At 41.1% G+C, this 19,470-nt stretch overlaps 1 protein-coding gene across 1 annotated transcript; it reads right to left on the reverse strand.

Moving 5' to 3' along the window:
• Window positions 1–393: 393 nt before the first annotated feature.
• On the reverse strand, window positions 394–16,023 carry rad50 (RAD50 homolog, double strand break repair protein). The gene is made up of 28 exons (XM_062406184.1): window positions 15,934–16,023; window positions 15,023–15,160; window positions 14,743–14,826; window positions 14,395–14,546; window positions 14,091–14,276; window positions 13,746–13,950; window positions 13,372–13,500; window positions 12,399–12,564; window positions 12,206–12,264; window positions 11,877–12,011; window positions 11,472–11,678; window positions 10,994–11,176; window positions 10,544–10,701; window positions 10,283–10,458; window positions 9,617–9,854; window positions 8,765–8,954; window positions 8,429–8,555; window positions 7,861–8,054; window positions 7,534–7,644; window positions 7,147–7,239; window positions 6,803–6,916; window positions 6,559–6,686; window positions 6,228–6,329; window positions 5,257–5,379; window positions 2,209–2,294; window positions 1,977–2,119; window positions 1,724–1,857; window positions 394–1,078 (listed from the first exon to the last, which is right to left on the reverse strand). Exons 2-28 carry the CDS (start codon window positions 15,149–15,151, stop codon window positions 892–894), a joined length of 3,939 nt encoding a protein of 1,312 aa, XP_062262168.1. The 5' UTR covers window positions 15,152–15,160; window positions 15,934–16,023; the 3' UTR covers window positions 394–891.
• Window positions 16,024–19,470: the final 3,447 nt, after the last annotated feature.

Consider the following 19,470-nt stretch of genomic DNA (forward strand, 5'->3'; position numbering starts at 1 on the left):
AAAACAGTTTGGCTCTTACCTTAAAGGAATTTTCATCAAAGAGTTCAGTTATATCAATTATTCTATTGCGGACGAGACTCTTTGACTTGCCCTCGGTTACGGCAGCAGCATCCACACTGACCAGCAGGGCCACAGTGGCCACCAGCAGAACCATTGTCATCTTCATGATACTCGCTCGTTGGCTGTTTGGAGAGAACTGTTTGAAGAAGCCCTTTAAGCGATGGATCTGTTGTCAGACTTGAGCTCGTTCTGAGGTCTCGACTGCAAACCTAAGATTTATACTTGCTTTCGCCCCCACCATCACCAACGTGTGCTTTCCCTCACAGAGAGATAAGATTTGTGGTTTATGTCTTTTCTCTGAAGAAAAAAAATGACAGAAACGTATAAACCAGCTAATGTCCTTCACAAGAGATTTAATGACAGAACACAGTGAAGCTCACAAAGTGACAAACTTTGAAATACAAGTGGAAACTGAAGTTTTAAACATCAACAGGATTTATGAACAGCTTTACACACACTCCAGCTTTTAGACAGCTGAATGACTCGGGGTGGTTTTAAGTCATTACCATCAGGAGGAGTTTAACTTTTAGTGTCAGTTCGTTTTTTGATTTGCATCTGAAGGAGCACAGAGCCAGATCACAGGAGGAAGTGGAGTTATCAGATTTTTGACAATTATAAACACTATTCTTATTGAAGCTGGATAGAGGCAGGAGAAAGGAATAAAAGCGGTTTAACTATTTTGAGGAACAATTCACTTTCTAGTTAATTAAGGAGGGAGTGACTCAAAACTTCGACAACCCCGGCTGAAACGAACTTCATGAAAGGAGCATGAAGCCTGTGATGGAGGATGACTGGGCGGCTCCAGCTGCCTTGAAAGAGTCCGGTTTCTGTTCAGTTGAGATATGTTGCGAGGGAGGTGATGCTGCACTTTGTGATTTCAGAGTTCTGGTCCTGGTTCTTGCGGATGCGGTAGAAGTGTTCGATGTAGCTGGATCGCCCCAGCAGCTCCACAAAGTCCTCGTCGTGGGTGATGATCAGCAGCTGGAAGTTGCGCTGGCGAGAGCGACTCTTGATGATTCTGAGAACGACCAACAGGAGAGAAAGAGATGAAATTCACGCTTTTCCCGTAACATCACTTGCTCGTGGAATATCCACAGAGGAACAAGGCCGTGTTCAGAGCGAAGACAGCCCTCTGTCAGCGTTCCTTGTTCAGGTGTAATTTATTGGTGCAGAGCTACGTGAAGCCACGACTGGACACACAGGTCTCTCTGAGGTTTATTAAATAATCACATTTGTACTTACCGGCTTTCACATCACACCTATTTTTTTTTAAGTCCACCACCGGAGGTAGTGATGCGAATGCACAAGCCACGTGCCCTTGGGCGAGAGCGTGCAAGAACACACTTTTAGGCTTAATATATGGTGTAAATGATGCAGTTTCAGGTTGAATATTTGTCTGTTTACCCCTGGGACTCCAAAAGTGTTTTGTGGACTCAAACATTCCACCCGCCCCTCCATCGGCACAGTGCTGAGTAGATTTTTCATTATTCTGTGAACTATCTCTTTAAAAAAGGGACTGTTTGGCCTTCTCGTTGGTTTTAGGTTTTTAGGTAGGACTTTGGGTTATGGCATGTGGATATGTCAAAGTTCCTAATCATGTGAAATAAGAGGTACAAACTGTGTGTGTGTGTGTGTGTGTGTGTGTGTGTGTGTGTGTACTGACTCTACGAGGGCGTGTGCCAGTGACTCGATGTTCTCCCGGTCCAGGTTGGTGGTGGGCTCATCCAGAGCCAGGATCCCACAGTTTAGACAAAAGGTCTCTGCTAGAGCTAAACGGATGATCAAGGACGCCAACACCTGAACACACACACGGGGGGGGGGGGGGGGGGGAGGGGGCGTTAGGGGTAGGAAGGATTACAAAATATATTTTTACTGGGAAAAGATGCAATTTCTCTTTCACAACATTAATGTGGCACCTTTTGACCAGCACTGCAGCGTCCTCTCATGTCCAAAGCTGTGTCTCCTTTCACCATCACTACTCTGTAGTTGTAAACCCTCCGCTTCGCTGAAGCAGATGAGTGCTCATCCACATCAGACCGGATCTCCACGTATTCGATATCTGGGAGGCAAGACGGAGTAGTACACTTTGACAGGGGGGGGTGATGGTGGGCAATGTATATACAAATTCTCTCTGTAAGTAAGATGCACCTTGACCCCTGTAGGTGCTGCGCCACAGGTCTCTGATAATCTTGTTGATCTCATCCATCTTCATGCTGTGGAATTTCATGATTGTTCTAAGGAAAAGAAAAAGAAAATGAAATATACAAAATCCAAAAGTGAACTATGTAGAATATGTATGATAGTGTGTTGTAAAGATTCAAATTGCACATCAGAATAAAACCTTTGAATGACAGAAAAAGAAAACGAACAAGTCATCACAATGGGAACAAAATGATCCAACTTTATCCAACAGTAATTTAGGACCGTATCGAACAAATATATACAAAATACAATTTGTGTCAGTTGATCATGTGTCCTGGTGCAATAGAGTGAAAACAGTGCAGTGAAACAATAGTGCAAATGTTGCATTCTCAGTATTTGGTATAAACTCTTCTGTTCTGTTTAAAAGTAAAACATATGCATAATATACAACAATGTGCAAACAAATCTTAGCTGATCGCTTAGTTAAAAAAATAAAAGGGATAGCATTTGCTTCTTGCAACTAAATCCAGCGAATACTGAAACTCGACGATGATAAGATATCTATACATCAATGTAAACTGGACGCTCTTTTCCTGCATACCAAGAAGCAAATTAACAAGAAAATCGCATGTGGTTTCGAAAACACCAATGAATCATGTAGAGACGAAGAAAAGAAAGGAGAAGCAGAGCAATCCTTATCAATCCATCTAATCTAATTTGCACGACTGCTGACACATCGAAAGGAAGTCATGGCTTAGGACTTCCTATGACAATGGTATTGGAACCCAAGGTATCAAAAATTATGACTTACTTAAATTTGAATTACAATCTATTACTGATGAGGCCATAAACTATATCTCTTGACTTTTTGTGCATTAGTTATTTTTATTTATTGCTCTGTCAGTTCAGTGTCAGCACAGAGTTCCCAACAGCATGATCTCTGTATTCTGCAGCTGCTTAAAAATACATATAATAAAAGCATTATCATGGAATATAAGTGAAGCTGCATAAAAACTACTTCAACTAATATGATCTACTAAAAGAAAACGACCTGTGATAGGGTGAATTTTGTTGTTACTTCTGAGCTCGGATCATCAGACTGATGCAGTCCTTTTTGTTACCATTTTTTGAAAGTCGCTGTAGTAACTTAATAACATAAATGTATACATGTTAATGTAAATTGTGCTTGAAAATCCCATTTTTGAATACTATTTTGTATTTGTCAAATAAAAATGACAATTTTTTTAAAAATACCATTGTAAATCAAACTGTCCGCTATAAAAGAATAAACAAAAAAAAACTAACACAATCAGCTTCAGCATTTTTTTTGCAAAAGTAAAACAGGCTCAAAAAGTAATGCATATTAATCAAATCACATGGTGTTGCCATGAAACCGTCTTCGGTGTATTCAGATAGAAACTGTGGCCTGGATATCTGGTCTGCTGGAAAGCATCTTAGGTTTGCATTTAATCTTGATAACGCTGCTGACTGAGATGCCTTCACTAACCCACACATACAGTATCGGTAAATGATGATTCTGTTTTCTTCTCAGATGGTATCTGAACTCGCACTTTCCCACTGAAGCTCTCATCCTCACTTTCATGCTGTCACATTTATCCTCTTATCCAAAAAGCAATAAAAATAGCTTGCCGGCATAAATTTTCACCGGTGCCACGGAGGTTATGTTGTTGTCCTTGTCTGTTGGTTTGCTTGTTTAGCAGGATTACGCAATAATGGAACAGATTTCCATAAAACTTGGAAAAAGGATTAAATTTAGGCCAAGACAGAAATCTTTAAATCTCGGGATGAATGCGGAACAAAGGGACATTTATCCCAGGAATAAAGCAAGGGTCTTGATGGAAATTAATCTATCATACTTATGAGTGAGTTCAATTTGGTGCAGATGCAAATAATCCAATATTTGGGTTATTATGGATACATGTAGCATTGCTTAAGAAAGTTAATACATCACATGAAGAGAAAACGTTCAGTCCCACTCATTATTACTGGCTTCAAGTAAAATTTTGAATTTTCCAAAAGATTGTATTGTTGACTTTCTGATCATTTGACATCTGACTTTAGTCATCTTGCCTTTACATTATTTCTTGTTTGCTTCTTAACTGTTTCCTTTGGAACTTGAACAGCATCTTGTAACTAAGATTATTAGTAGTATTACTACAGCTACAAGTATGGGACACCAATAACATATAAAACTCGAATGTATTTTATAATGAGCAGAGATGCATCAGGTTTAAAATTCATGATTAGTGACGCGTCTATCTGAGAAGACTTTGATCACCTACACACAGGAAACATGACCACTGACGAAAACATGCAATTCCTTGACGACATATCTAGTCAATGCTTTGCCTCCAGTGGGCGAATGAGCTTGAGATTAGATCACCACAAGAAAGGATTGCTCAGTGCAGGAGGTCTCTGCAAGGTTGAAGGCCTATGAACAGCCCCAATGCCCCTGAGTCACAAGGGAATCGACCTCATTGCTCAAACTCAGAACTTTTATGCTGACAATCTAAAAGTGCGGTGGTAGTTTTGTCGATCTAACTTCAAGGGGAAAACAAAGATGACTCATGCTGTAGTCAAAACTATAGTAAATCTTATCGGCACCACTGTTGTTAACACTAAGCAAACTTTTGGAAAACACTTCAACCCTACCTTTTTAAAGTCTGCTCCGTCTCTAATGCTTTTACATAAGAATACATTATTTAATTAATTTTTTTACCATTTTTGCAGGGAATCTTTCAGGGATATCGATGAGAAACCCCCCCCCCAAAAAACCATCAAATTTAAATAAAATATACTGCTCTTCAAAAAGATTGGATAAAAATCCCCCTATATATTAAATGTGTTTCAGTTTGAAATCATTCATTCAGATGTGTGTGATATATATCCCTCCACGATAAGTAAATGTTTCCGACGTCTTCCTCTGCAAACCTCTCAACTTTCTTCCTTCTAACTGATAAACGTTTGTAACTTCAGACGACACATTTTGGCCCAAAGTCACCACATTTAAGTTCAAGTTAGAGTTACACTTACTGATCGAGGGCCTTGTAGTAGATATCCAGGTCTTTAATGACCAGCTCTGTGGTCCTCATTATGATCATCTTGATTTTGTAGCGCTCATCAGCTTTGTCGTACTGGTCCTCCCGCAGCTCTTTTCTGCAAGCGATCAATTCAAAGAGCAAGTTAAAGTCATTTAAATAAAAGAGTTCACTGTTCTTCTCTAATTAATCAACTTGTCAACTCGCTGGGTAAATAATTTAACTTCTCAACGCTCAAGGGCCAAACACACATTAAAGACACATTAAATCATGCTTAACATGTTTTTTTCCTCTCATCAATCTGAACTTAAAACCCTATAAAGTAAATGCAACACCGGTATGTTATAAATGTTGTACAAATCTATTTAAGTTCTCAGACACTTAACAGTACAGAGTTGTCCCAAAGCCACTTCATTGTCTCAGCTGTGTGTTTTGGCCCAGTCCGAGGTCCTGGGTAAGAATCTGTCCGTACCACCCGGCCCCAGTGCCCAGTTTCCTACAAACATGGCCCACAAAGCAACATGGCACCTACAGCTGAGGCCAGGCAGATCAATCAGAGATCTGGGTCTCAACACAATCCTGTCTCTGAGCTCTGCAGGCACTTCGGCCTCAAAGCTTTGTGTATGATCTGATATGCATTGAAAAGTGTTAGACCATGTGCAGCCTTAATGATCATGTCACCCCAGGTGGACTCCAATCAAGGTGTCTAAACGTCTCAGAGATGTTCATAATAAGAAAGAGAGGCGACTCAGCTGAATTTACAAATGTCACAGCAAGAACACTTATGTTAATGTGATATTTCAGCTTTTCCTTTTTAATGATTATGTAACCAATTCTGTTTATAATTTGTCATTTAGGGTTTTTAAGTGTATATTAATGATGGGACATTTTTGTCTGTAACATGACAAAATAAGAATGATGAAGGACTCTGAATACTTCCTGAAGAACAAGATGTATATTTCTCACTTGTAATGCAGTATCTCCTCCTCAAAGCCTTTCTGTCGACCCAGTGCAATACTGCGGGTCTTCTTCAAGTCTTCCAGTTTGCGTTCTGCATCACGTCTTTCTCTGGAGAGGCACAAAGGGGAGATTAGGTGAAAACATTCTGAATAAATTATACCACAGGACTGACAATGATTTTGCAGGATTGTCGCCCAAGATAAAGAACCCAAAGCGTGCAGATGCAAAAGAGATTTGAGGTGGATTTGAATAGGTATTCTGTGAAGCATGGTTCCCTTAATCAATCCATCAAGTTCCTTGAACTAACAGATGATTGATAATGGTGTTGTTCGCTTACTGGCGGAGCTGCTGGACCTGCATGCTTCCCATGTCTTTCATGAGAGCCTCACGTTTGGCCACGACATCCTTCAACTCCTCCACACGCTTCCTCAAGGTGAGGTTGTCCTGCAGCCAGCGCTCCTGGACCTAAGACATATTAAAATGTTAAAAATCTACTGTGTTAAAGTCATGGACTGAATTTACAACTGTATTTAAAAAGTACAGGAGAAGACACAGGAATTAAATGACTCCAGAGGCTCTACCTTTTGAGTGTCTATGTCCTGACGGATGTTTCCCATCTCCTTACTGATCTTCTCCTTTTGCTTCTCAGCATCATGCAGCTGAGTGTTGGTTTCTTGAAGCTCAGACTCTTTTTGCTGAGACAATAACAAGTGTCATTAAAGCTGTTCAATACTTGGACAACTCAAGGCTTATTCGAATCCATTACAACTGAGCCTTTACAGCTAATATCACAAACAATGACAGTTATTAAAAGAAAAGTGCAGACTGGGGTTTCAAGGTAAATGAAGATGGAACGGATGGAAGACAGAGACTGTATTTATTTAATGTCTTCACAAAATGACACTGAATATCAAATGAATATTACCTCTTTGTATTCATTTTTGCTTTCATCAACGTATTTGGTGATGTCTCTTTCCAAGGTGGTGATCACCTTCACTCTCTCTTTAATGGCATTGATCTATCAGTGGCAAAGAGTTAGAACACCTTACTTCATTACAGACAGTGTTACCTGTTTGTGAATTGTAGAAAAGACTCTCTCAAGTTTATATATTAATAGAATAATACATGTTTACAGTTAAAATGTCCTACAGAAATGGCCGATCATTACCTGATCATGACAAAAGAGATAACAAGCAAAGGACAATACAATCTTTCCCAGGGCTATGTGAGTTTAGCAGCAATTTCTCGTTGACTTTCAGCATTTTCCATTACAGGACAAAACTAAGAGAGATAAAAGCAAGAATATGTCCACCTTCTCCTGCCCTTCTTCCTGCTTCTGCCTCTTGCGCTCCACCAGCTCCTGCTTCTCCTGCTGCAGCTTCTCCAGAGCAGCAGACAGAGGGGAGAGCTGTTCCTTTGCTTCCTGGTGGGAACAATGAGGAGAACGCGACAGTGTGGCTTATTAAGAGATAGCAGGCTTTCTTCTCCAGCAGCACCACAGCATTATTTTTACTGTGTACATGTAAATGGCAGTATCACTACAACCCAATAGTTATGTAAATGTTTGTGTAAAATGCAGGAATCCCAAAGCACCTATAGTTTTACATCAATCTCTTAGTCGAAGAAACATTAGAAGTACCCTGATGTCTCTGGTTAAGTCCTTTATATCGGTAGTGAACTCGACACACTGCTCCTCCAGCTGCTGCTGTTTCTGCATATCGCTGCTCAGCTGGAGCTTCTCTTCTTTCGTTTCATTCACAGCACTTTTCTGCATCTGAATCTGATCCTGCTGGTCCTGGATCAGTTTACGTTTCAGCTCCATCTTGCTGGAGGCTGCAGGGAAACAAAAGAGCAAAAAGAAAACATATTGTACAATGCTCCTTAATGTGAAGGCAGCCAATGATGTTGCAGGATAAAGGAGAGTTTAATAGTTGTTGCGACTTGTATTTAAGGCGACCTTTAAAGAAACTTGTGCTAAGTGTAGTCAAAGGCTTCTGTGACCAGGATTTATTGAACTGTCTATCAGCAGTGCAGATGTTCTACTCAGAAGTTTGAGTGACTTGTGTCCTTCTTACTAATTCAGAGGTTATGATAACATGATAAGTTTAAATTGACTTCATGCTTTGCCACATGTAAGCAGCCTGTGTCTTATCAATTTAAGTATAAACAACCATTAGTGATGCAAACATTGTATAATATCCTCTTACTGGTGTCTAGCCTGTGCTGAGTTTCTTGTTTCTCCTGACTAACTTGCTGGGTGGTCCTGGTCAGGTCGACTCCCTGGAGTTTGGTCCCATGTTGAGTTATTTGCCTCTCGACCCCTTTAAGGTCCATCTGGAAAGACCAATAAAATAAATATAAGGTGGAGAAAGACAGAATGGAGGCATGTATAAGAGAGATGTACAAACATCTCCTGGACTTTGTAATATCTTAGAAGTGATGTGTCGCATCTCAAGTGCCAATCGTATTATTTTTTATTTGAAGATCAGAGTAAACAAGCTGCATGGAGGGGGTAAATAAAGACTGTGACAGGAGTATGGTACCTGGTATCTGTCCATGAGCGATACGTCCTGCAGGCAGGCCTTGGCAGTTTCCTCCTCCGACATCAGGGTACCAAGCAGCGTCTCCTGCTCATCCACTTCTCCCTTCAGCCTCTCGATTTCTCTGTTCACAGTCTGCAGACGGTTTCTCAACTCAGGCAACTCCTTCTCCTGAAACTGTACGATGGACTGCCTGGGTTAAGGAGAGAGACAAACAATATACTTTAAGCATCAAGAGAAAAGGAGTCACTTAGATAAGAGCAATGGTGGGAAGTCTCCGTTTTGTTTCATTAATTAATATGAAATTATTTAAAAAAAATGACAGTAAGATAACAATAACACAAGCTTTTTTTGGGACCCAATTCTTTTTGAATTCCTTATAATCATTCATGCCATTTTGCTTGTATTATATCGATGATAAAATAAGTTGTTGGCTTGAACAGGCCATATACTAAAAGTTGTTGTTGGTGTCTGACATTTTCAAGAAGGTTTGTCAATCGATTTAGGTTCTAACTAATTTCAATACATTAAATTCTCCTGAATATTTCCTTCATTCTGAAAGTCTGGATATTAAACTGTCACATTTAAAATATGATAGAGAATTGATGCTGGGTCTCTACCATCCCCAACTGCCGAGTTCTGTTCATGTCATGAAATGAAAGCAAAGCGTTCCAAGGCTATAATCCTCAGTAATATGAGAATCTAGCTCCATCTAGTGGAGAAAATAAGCTATCTCCTCAGCTGAGGTTATTTTTTTAAATATTTTTTTGTACCTTTTCCATAAACCATCCCAAATGACACATGCACAAAGTACAGCATTTGTCTGACTATCTTTGTGCATTTGTTACACTTTACCTGACAGGCCTGAGAGACATCATCTCATCCTTCTTCCTCTCCTTCCTCTTCAGGTCCTGCTCGGTGTTTTTCAGCTTGTCTGGCACCAGGCGTAGTTTGGACTGCATGTCACTGATAACCTCCTGCAGATCGGGTTCTGATGGGAATGTCCGCTGGCACACAGGACAGCAGGGCTCCGTCTCCTCTGTCAGCTGGCTGATGAACTGGGTGTACACCGCTGTGGCCCCAGCAAGCATGGCTATACAAAGACAAGAAAAAATATATATAAAACATATACTTTGTACCAATTCTATGACTATGGCTACTACTAGTATTCAAGACAAACCATCTGGCAACATGTCAGGCCCTTGGTTGTTTTACGTCATACAACATCAATGTCAATTTAAGGATAAAATGGGATTCTGGCTGGTGTCTGCAATGTTACACAATCAGATGTAGTGTCACATAAATGTAATTCACACGTGTCAAATGTCAAGAATTGCATTGTGCGATGTTTAGCAAAGAGTAGTGTGCATGCTACGGGCATTCGAAATTTAACTAAATGTTTGCAGGGAAGCGATTAACAAAATCTGGAATTGTCTGGAACGACCAAATGTCATCAGCTCAGAAACCTAGAATCCCCGGCCTCCACACCACATCCTTCTATTTTAGTGTTGAACCATTCACCTCTTTGTTTGGATATCTTCTCCAGATCATCCTGCAGTTTGCCCAAGTCCTGCTCCAGATCCTGACTGCCACACACGTTGAAGAACTTCTCTTCATCGCTGGTTAACTGCTGCTCCTTCTTACGCAGCTCGGAAGCAATGTGACTTTTATTCTGCTCACTTGATGCCAGGTCCTTACTGAGAAAAGTGAAAACAAAAATTCCACACAGTGTTACAGAGAGATCATTTTAAATTTTATTTTTGGTGTGCAGATATATCTCACTTCATTTTGGCGAGTCTGTCCCTGGTGCTGTTGATTTCTTTCGACTTGGTATAGATCCAGTCTTCCAGCTCCTTCTTGTTGGGAAAGTGACCCAGCAACGACACCAGATCATCGCTGTGACGAGACTTGATCTTACGTACCTGGTCCTCTTTTTCTGTCTGAAAGAACGAGGAGAGAAAAGAGAAGAGCCAGCGCGGAAAGGAATGAAGACAGAAACCAACAGGAAAGAAGGACAAAGATGAAGGACAAGAGAAATAAAGAGAGAGAAGATGACGAAGAAGGTTAAATTACAACAGAGGGTCACGTAATATTTACCAAGGGTAATACGCAGAAAGAGGAACATATAAAACAGTGGGTTGTGTTTCTGATGTTCTGTATCATTTACTGTTTCTTGCTCCAATCTAAGAACAGGCATGAGAGTATTTTTCTGCACCATCGTTTACACATTACCTTTTCTTTTTTCAGCATATCCATTTGTGTGCGTGTTGAGGTGTGTGTGTTGAGCGTCTCCATTTCTTGGTCGAGCCGTCTCTGTGTGCGATCAAGCTCGGCCTTTTCTTTCTGGAGCTCCACAACCTCGACCTTGAGCTCCTCGACGTTGGAGCTCTGCATGGAGCTCTGCAGCTCCCGCTCCTGAGGAGGAAAAGACACACGCACACTTCAATGTTGAATAGATACTATACGTTATGTACGACTTGTATATCACAGATCAAATAAATCAAAGCATTTTGTGAGAGGAATATTGTTTAAAAAAATACAACTACAAATAATCCAACAATGTTTGGTAAAAGCTTATAAAAAGCTTACACTTATGTACATAGAACAGATAATTTCTCGTTTCAGACTGATCCGTCGGACTGAAAAGAGACGGGTCGTGGAAGTGACTTAAAGCAGATTAACTTGTCATATCCATTGTTTGTATACTCACTGCTTTAGCCAATTCATTCTCCAGTACTTGCAGCCGAGTGGAAGAACCCTCCAGCTTCTGCAGCTCTGCTCGGATGTTGCTCAGTTCCTGCTGCTTCTTCCCCTGAAGGTCCCTCTTCAGCTCCACAGTTCTCTCCAGGCCAGTCTTCTTGTCCCTCATTTCATCAATGGACTGTTGCTTCTGCTGCTCTTTTTCTTGCAGGTCCGCCTAAGTGGTAAAGTGTGTAGAAATAAGACAATGCAATCAGTTTGGAAGCATGCAATATAAGCATGGAAAAACGTGTGATTTATCATCAATATTATTTTAATCATAACATTATATTTGATGTAAATCCTGTTTGTGGTATAACATACTATAAACAGCATCTTGACAAAAAGTGGTGACATCAAACAATGACTTTCTTACCAAAACCTGACTGGCTGTCTCTTTTTCCTGCTCCAATCTCTGAGTGACGTGACGGTGAAAACTCTCAAGCTGCAGAGTGGTGAAGGGCGGTCGGTCGTATCCCTCCATTTCCAGATAGGAGGCCAAAGAGCGAACCTGAGGCAGAGATAGGAGTGGCAACAAAACCAAAAATATTACAGTGGAGAGTTTTGTCCAAGGTGACTTCTAAGAAGTGCATTTAATTTTCTGGGAACATGACAAAAATGTAAGTGAACACCTTCCACGCAAACAACAAAGATATGGGCCGTGCTGCAGTACAGGTGTGAGGAATTAGTTATTTTTTCTCTCACCTGAGTGTCACGGTTCCTGATGTTCTGAGTGTGCCGGTCAGCCTCCAGCTGAAGACGACCTGAGAAAGGAGATGAAGGATTTCAGCAGCGAATTCATTCTTCTGATCAGAATTGACTTTGTGTTACAATATGCATGTGTGTGCTTGAGTTGGAACCGTCGCACAGAATGTTAAACGTGTGCATGTGTGTGTACCTTGTTCTACCAGGAGAACACCCTTGAGTTGGTTTAGCCGCTGGCACTCTCGGCCGGCTCTCTCCAGCTCCTTCTGGCAGTCTGTCAGCCGCCGCTCCTTCTCCTTCACCGTCCTCTGGTGGTTCTGATAGGTTTCCTGCAGCTGCTCGTCCGGGCCCTGAAACACCTGCCACATCCACAGTTCACTAGATTAGAGCGGCCCTGAAGCACGTCGAGTACAGCTTAGAGAATTGTCAGGGCCAGAGGTAGTGCTTCACAAGGGGGCTGTGCGTTATTAAATTCTATACACCATAACATATACAAAAGATATTTAAATAGGATCCGGATAAAATCATCAAGACAAATCAAGACTGTTATATCATTAATGCATTACTTTTGTGGTATGCGTGTGTATCTACAGTAAACAAACAGGAAATCAGTTTGATGTTGACTGACACAGACGCAGAGGAAAACAGCCTTGAACTGGCTCGGGAGGATCAGGAGCGGAAACATCCATCAGTCTAAAAACAACATTTTGTGATATTACAGGCCAATGACGAACTGGGAGGCCATTACAAAATCAAAACAACCTCATTCACCATCTGCAGTTTTTCTCTTAGTTGCCCATTTATGGTTATAACACTTCAAACTGATCGGAGTCTGGAGCCCTGTTTAGCAGGTGTTCGGTTCACTAAACCCTGAGGCAGAGACACTTGATTTGAGTGAACTTGAGTTTTCAACCACATCTTCACACTTTCGTCATAGAACGCTTGTCAGGTTTGCCCAAGACATTTTAACCCTCTACAGTCAGTGGAGAGGTGAGCCGTGATTCTGCTGGCAGAAGCAGTGTTGATTTTATTTCTGATTTAATACACAAATTCAAGCTTTCCATAAAATGTAACATTGTTTATCTAATACAAATAAACACATTCCTTGTTTAGATGTACATATATAAGATAGATATAAAGATATATATTACATCTTATTCTGTTACCTGCTCCATTGTATCCTTCAGCTCCTTGTTGTCCTCCTCCATTTGTGTCTTCCTGCTCTCTAAAGCCTTGATGTCGTTGTCCAGCTTCATCACTTTCCCAAGTTTCGTGTCAATGTCGATCAGTCGATTCTGATAATGATGACAAAAGGAAATGTTACACTTGAGTCATGCCCACCACCTTGTGTACCGTATGGCATACTCTCATTCTTAATAAGATGCAGTGCTAGCCTCAAACAAAATTCACTTAAAGGACAAAGATCTCATGGATTAGAATCTTTATTGTCAAATGTCTTGAACGTTTTTCTTTTGTCAAATTTAAAAAACACAATGTTCCATTGTCTCTGTCGCACACAACTGTATAAAGTTCAACCCACCTCGAGTGGATCTATCTGGCTTTCTATCTTCTCTACGCTGTCTTTAGAGGCCATCAGGTGAGCCTCCTTGGTGTCCATGGTATCTCTTAGCTGCTGGGCCTTCTCCTTGTTCTGCTTCAGGTAGTGCAGCTCAACCTCACACTCCTTGACCGTGTGGTTCTGTGCTAGGCGCTGCTGACGCATGGTCTCCAGAGCCTTGATATACCTGGGAACAAGAGGCAAGTATATTAATACATATCTGAATGCATGCAAGTTGATACTTTGACTTTGGCACATTTGCTTTAGATCCACTTCAGCTATTACAATGAAAAAATAGACAAACGTGCAAGAATGAACCGGCTTTACTTTGTCGCAGCGAAGATAGAGTCAAACTTCTCTTTGAGTGCCTTTCCCTCGCAAAGCGGCCAGTTCGACTCTTCTTGGTGACAGAAGATGACATTATTCAGCACAGACTTTGACACACCCAGGGCGGAAATCATCTCCCGGTCCACGTCAGCGCACTTAGACGACATGCTCTGCTTCTCACCGTCTCTGGATGAATGATGATAATAATGGGGACATGTCCGTCGTACAATCTTAATTTCTCTGCAGAATCACTTGTTTGTTTTTCAGTTTTAATCGGAGACAGAACGTTGAGCATGTGACCTACTTCATTCTAGTGATGACTTGCTCTAAGCTTTTGAAGGAGTAGTTCTTTGCCTTCTGAGTGCACGACATGGCGCGCTGGATGGTCACTTTCTCTCCATTGACATCCGAGAATAAGAGGCGAATCATCGCTCGCACATCTGTCTCATGGGCATCCTGGAATTCAGTTTACAGAGGAGACAGTAACTTTAAGAAGGATAGCATGTGCAGTTCTCATGTGACTGAGACCGAAATTCAATGCTCTGGTAGATTAAATAGCTCCGGGCACTTATTAAATCCATATTAGCATTCAGATAAACTGACAATTTCTCTAAAAAAAAAAAAGACTTAATAATTAGGAGAAAGAGCTCACCTTTGGATCATGAACAAAAGCCCCTCCTTTAGATCCAGGGGGAAGTTCACCAGATGTTGCATACTTAAGGCACTCGATGATAGTCTGAAAACAAAAAAGGGTGACGTTATACAAGGACCTAAAAAACATTATCCAAACTTTTGTCTGCGGCTTCTTTCAGAAAAAGAACGAAAGAAAACTGTCCAGGCAGCCTAATGTGTGTTCTCTCTCAACTTTCTTGTTGAGTCACCGCAGGTCACGCTTCAGAGCCAACCTTTGCTCTCAAGACACCTTCTCTTACCGTTTTCCCCGCTCCGTTGGGTCCGACCAGCACAGTCAGAGGAGTGAAGAACGATATTACTTGTTTGTCTTTGTCCTCGATCCCAAAGCTCCTCACCCCCAGGATGCTCATCTTGTCTATCTTTGACATGGTTGCTCTCTGAGAGGCAAAAGAGAGAGAACGAAGTTGATGAACATCAGTGATGATAACAGTATTGCAACAGTGGAAGACCATTGTTAAAAGAACAATATAAAAAGAAACACATACTTTCAACTGTGCTGTCACTGAAAAGATACGCGTTTATGATTTAGCACTAATAAATTACCTTTTTTATTTAATTCATTTGTTTTGTGTATTTTGTGAAGCACTTTGTAGCCGTGTTCAGATAAGTGCTATAAAAATAAAATTATCATTTGTATTTTATGGCAAAATATGGTACAGTTTGAGTTTTGGGATTGAGCTGATTTTAGGCTGGTTATGATTGGCAGATTCGGGCGTGTTTTGATTGGCTGTTGGGCTGGCTTTAGGCTGGTTATAATTGGCAGGTTCAGGCTGGTTTTGATTGGCTGTTGGGATGGGTTTAGGCTGGGTTTGGTGGATGCTGAGCTGGTTTTGACAGTCCTTCAGTCCAGGAACATGAAGTTAACATAGAATATAAATAATGGACATTAGCTAAATTCTCAATGTGACGACACACCTGCCTGAGTGACAGAGCTCAGTGTATCTGTTGGTTCTCTGAGTTTCAAGCCAAGTTAAGTCAGTACATAAACACCATGTAGTTAGCATGGCTCTAATGATACATGCTAGCAGCAGCCTAGCTAAGACAAGTTTAGCCTCCGTGCTACTCTGCAGCGTTACACACACACAGGGAGTACCACACAGGGAGTGTGTTCAGTAACAACCGTCTCCACGTGTGTGTGGAATTAACTCACCTCACGTCCTGCGTGTTTTTCAGCTCTAAAGTGAAACTACGTTTCCCGCTGTGGGGAACGCGACGTATCCGGTGACGAGTGCGGACTTCCGGGACATAGAATATAAACGCATAGATCGGTATTCACCATTCCTTTGAGTTAAGTGAGTTTTCCACACATGGAGCTATGCATGGAGCCGATGTCAATTTACGCACATAACGTATATAGTGCACTTAATGGAGGTGGTTCCTGTTGTCATCCTGATGGAAAGATGCAGAAGAAGACATCTTGTTGAATTACATTTAACCCACTGTTGAATTTGTGCTGTTTTACTTCCCTTGATATATTAGATATCAATATATTATTCATACATAAATGTGGAAATATTTTAATGAACGACTTATCACAATTTAAAGGGCTTTTAATGTAATTTAATGTTTCTTACTTTCAATTGTTATAATATGGTTTCAACATTATATAGAAACTATGAAAATAGAATCACTCAAGTCAAATTAAACTTTGCAACACTTACAAATTTAAGTAATTTCTTTAGACAGTTGTGCATTGCGGTTTTGCAGATATTGTGTGTGTCTGTGTTTGTGTGTGTTTGTGTGTGTTCATGTGTGTTCATGTGTGTTCATCTTGATAAGAGAACTTGTCACCTAGCCCAGTGTTCATGATTTATTTATTGTTGGTTTAGGTGATTTCATTCGATTTGCTGGCAGTATGAAAAATGCACGACATCCTTATCTTATCTTTTCTTTTCTTGTCTTGCAATTCTTTTTCTTCCTGCTTTTTGATGAAAGAAGCTGGTGCATCAACACAGCCTTAAATCCTGGTTTGTCTTTGGCTGATACATCAATCATGTTTTTTTCTATTTGATATTATTTGTTTGGCAGATTCACTCAAAATAATACATCTCTTGACATTCAACAGAGCCTATGGTCTATACAATCTCCCATCTCAAAACATTAACCACAAGAGGACAGTGTTTCCCTTAGGAAAACCACACACTACCAACTCCTTCTCTCCTCTCCTCTCCTCTCCTCTCCTCTCCTCTCCTCTCCTCTCCTCTCCTCTCCTCTCCTCTCCTCTCCTCTCCTCTCCTCTCCTCTACTCTCCTCTCCTCTCCTCTCCTCTCCTCCCCCTCTCCTCACGTGCAATGTTTTATTGCTCTAACAGTTCAAGGATATTGGCCATGCAGCGTCTTGGCTATTAGAAGCTGGTTAGATGCAGATAAGATGCCCATTCTGTTTATTTCTGTAGCAAAGTGAATATGATTGAACAGATATTTCCAAAAGTTATTTAATACATTTTAGTAGAAAAGTCCACTATTTGTAAACATCTCTTCCTCCACTTTGCAGTACTACATTTTAAATGAGTGAAACATATTCTGTATATAAATATGTATGATATGACAAAAAATTATCGCTACCTGGTGGCCGGCTGCAGTATAGGTCATAGGTCGTCCTCCTTGGTAGTGGAAGGGTCAATTAGTCAAACTAAGTACACAGCAAATATATTCTCTCAAATGTGGTTTCAGCAGAGGAGCTGTGTGTACATGTGTGTAAGAATGGGGAGGAGAGAATAAATAAATCCGTATTAAGGGTTACGAGTTATTTCCAGTCTGTGGTGGAGGTTGAAGAATAGTTTGCGGCCATCCACAGGGACCTGCAGGGCTGGTGTTCACCACCTGCAGCCAAGCCCCTGAAAACCTGAGAACATCATCTCACTGACTTCCTCTCTCCATTTTCTCCCCCTTGAAAGAACACGCACGCACACACACACATGCACGCACACAAACACACCCACACTCCCACAAACAGCCTTCTGCTTCCAGCCCACTGAGTCAGTCTGTCTGTGTTATCAGCCCACTGACTCATTGTGCCTCGGCCTGTCCAGCTCATGGCCCTCTTTCTATTTTCATCCTGTCCTGACATGAAAATGCCATGACCTTGTGTCTTGTGTTGGACCAGTAGAACTGTATGTGTACACATGTGTGTTATTATGTTTACGCGTTAAAGTGTGAAAACCTAATCCCTAATGCCCACGGTCACCCCCGCTGTCTAAATGGCCAATGGAATTGCTTCACTTGGCCGCTTTTGATGATCACACGGGGCGAATATGGAAGCAGCTGTTTATCCTCAAAATATGTTGGCAGGTTTAAAAAAGCGTGTGGGGAGGAGTGGGAAACAATGGTGACGTAAACTAACGGCAGTAAGAAAATTAATTGGTTCTTTATAAATAAATAATTTGGATCCTCTGGACTTCAATGGCAGCCATCAGTCACAGACACAGAAGTGGAACTGACAGACTTACCTTTCACTGAACTGCATGTTTTTACAGTCATTTTAAAGAAAACTCCTCTCACAAAAAATTGCAGTGCCAATATTTTATTAAATCCTGCCTGGACTTTTTGGATGGCGAATCGGCCTCAGTGCCGCCCGCTCGCTTGAAAGCATCTACAGGGAGAGCGGGGGGGAGTGGATATGAAAGAAGAAGAAAAGCTCATTGATTTGATGGTGTGTCAGAGTGCTCTCCCCTGGGTCTGACCTGCTGTGTGATGGATTGAAATTAAACATTTTATGGCAAAGCCAACAACAAAACCATCAGTAATCCTTCAGAGCGATTATCTTTTCTTTTTTTTTTTGGGGGGGGGGGGGGGGGGGGGGGGGTTGGGGATGAAACAAATGCTTTTCAAGACAAAGTTTTCTTTTTCATCAACAAATTGCTGGACTCGCTTTATGCCCCACTGAATTCTCTGAGGAGGGTCCATTTCGGCCGGGAGCCTTAAGATGGTTCAGAGCTGAAAATAAAGACAGATTGACTTCTGAAAAGCAGCATTTCCCCCTCATCTCCCTTGCATCCAATGAGTAGTGACTTGTCCTCTGCCTCACCCCTCCGTTATCTCCTGTTTCTTTTCCCCTCCATTTCCTTGGTTCCTCGACGCGGGACAAAAAAAGCTAAAATCCTTTCAACTCCTATACTACAAAAAAAGTGCAATGTCTTTAATACGTATGTATCGGTGTATGAATCATCTTCCAGTGATGTATCTGCAGTTCATTCTGCGTAGTGCTTTCATGTGGCTTTGTGATTTCAGTCAGTCAGAGTGACTTTTTTCAGTCCGACTTCACATTTATCATGTCCTCAAAGCTTAAAGGTATAAGCACTGGGATGTCTTAAAACATTTTCCCCTCTCCGTTTGATTTGAGAGTCCTGCTGCTTGTGCATATCTATCATGGCGCCTCCCACACAGTCAGGATTTGTCAGAAGGAGTTTGAGCTTCAGCTGTGGAGGCTGACTTTTCCAAAAAGCTCTTGATAGGTTTCAGTTCAGGGGGATACAAAATAAAAATAGGAACAAATGGTTCTATTTTTGTTCTTGACACAAATACAATCTGAGTATTAATGATCAAATCACCCCCTTTAATTAAAAGCACCTTTAAATAAGGCATGACACACGTTTATTCAATGTTAAAAATAGTATTTCTCTCTATTTCTAAGAGGTTTATTTTAGGCCTTCGTACTGTCTTTTACTTCACCTTACTCCCATAAGCCA

This window comes from Platichthys flesus, chromosome 15 (genome assembly GCF_949316205.1).
Source record: "Platichthys flesus chromosome 15, fPlaFle2.1, whole genome shotgun sequence".
Taxonomy (NCBI): domain Eukaryota; kingdom Metazoa; phylum Chordata; class Actinopteri; order Pleuronectiformes; family Pleuronectidae; genus Platichthys; species Platichthys flesus.

Coding starts and splice junctions, on each gene's coding strand:
- rad50 (XM_062406184.1), bottom strand. CDS start 15,151: ATGTCAAAGATAGACAAGATGAGCATCCTGGGGGTGAGGAGCTTTGGG. Junction 14,547..14,742: donor CTTTTGTTCATGATCCAAAG/GTGAGCTCTTTC, acceptor ACTGAATTCCAG/GATGCCCATGAGACAGATGT. Junction 1,079..1,723: donor CTGGCACACGCCCTCGTAGA/GTCAGTACACAC, acceptor GGTCGTTCTCAG/AATCATCAAGAGTCGCTCTC.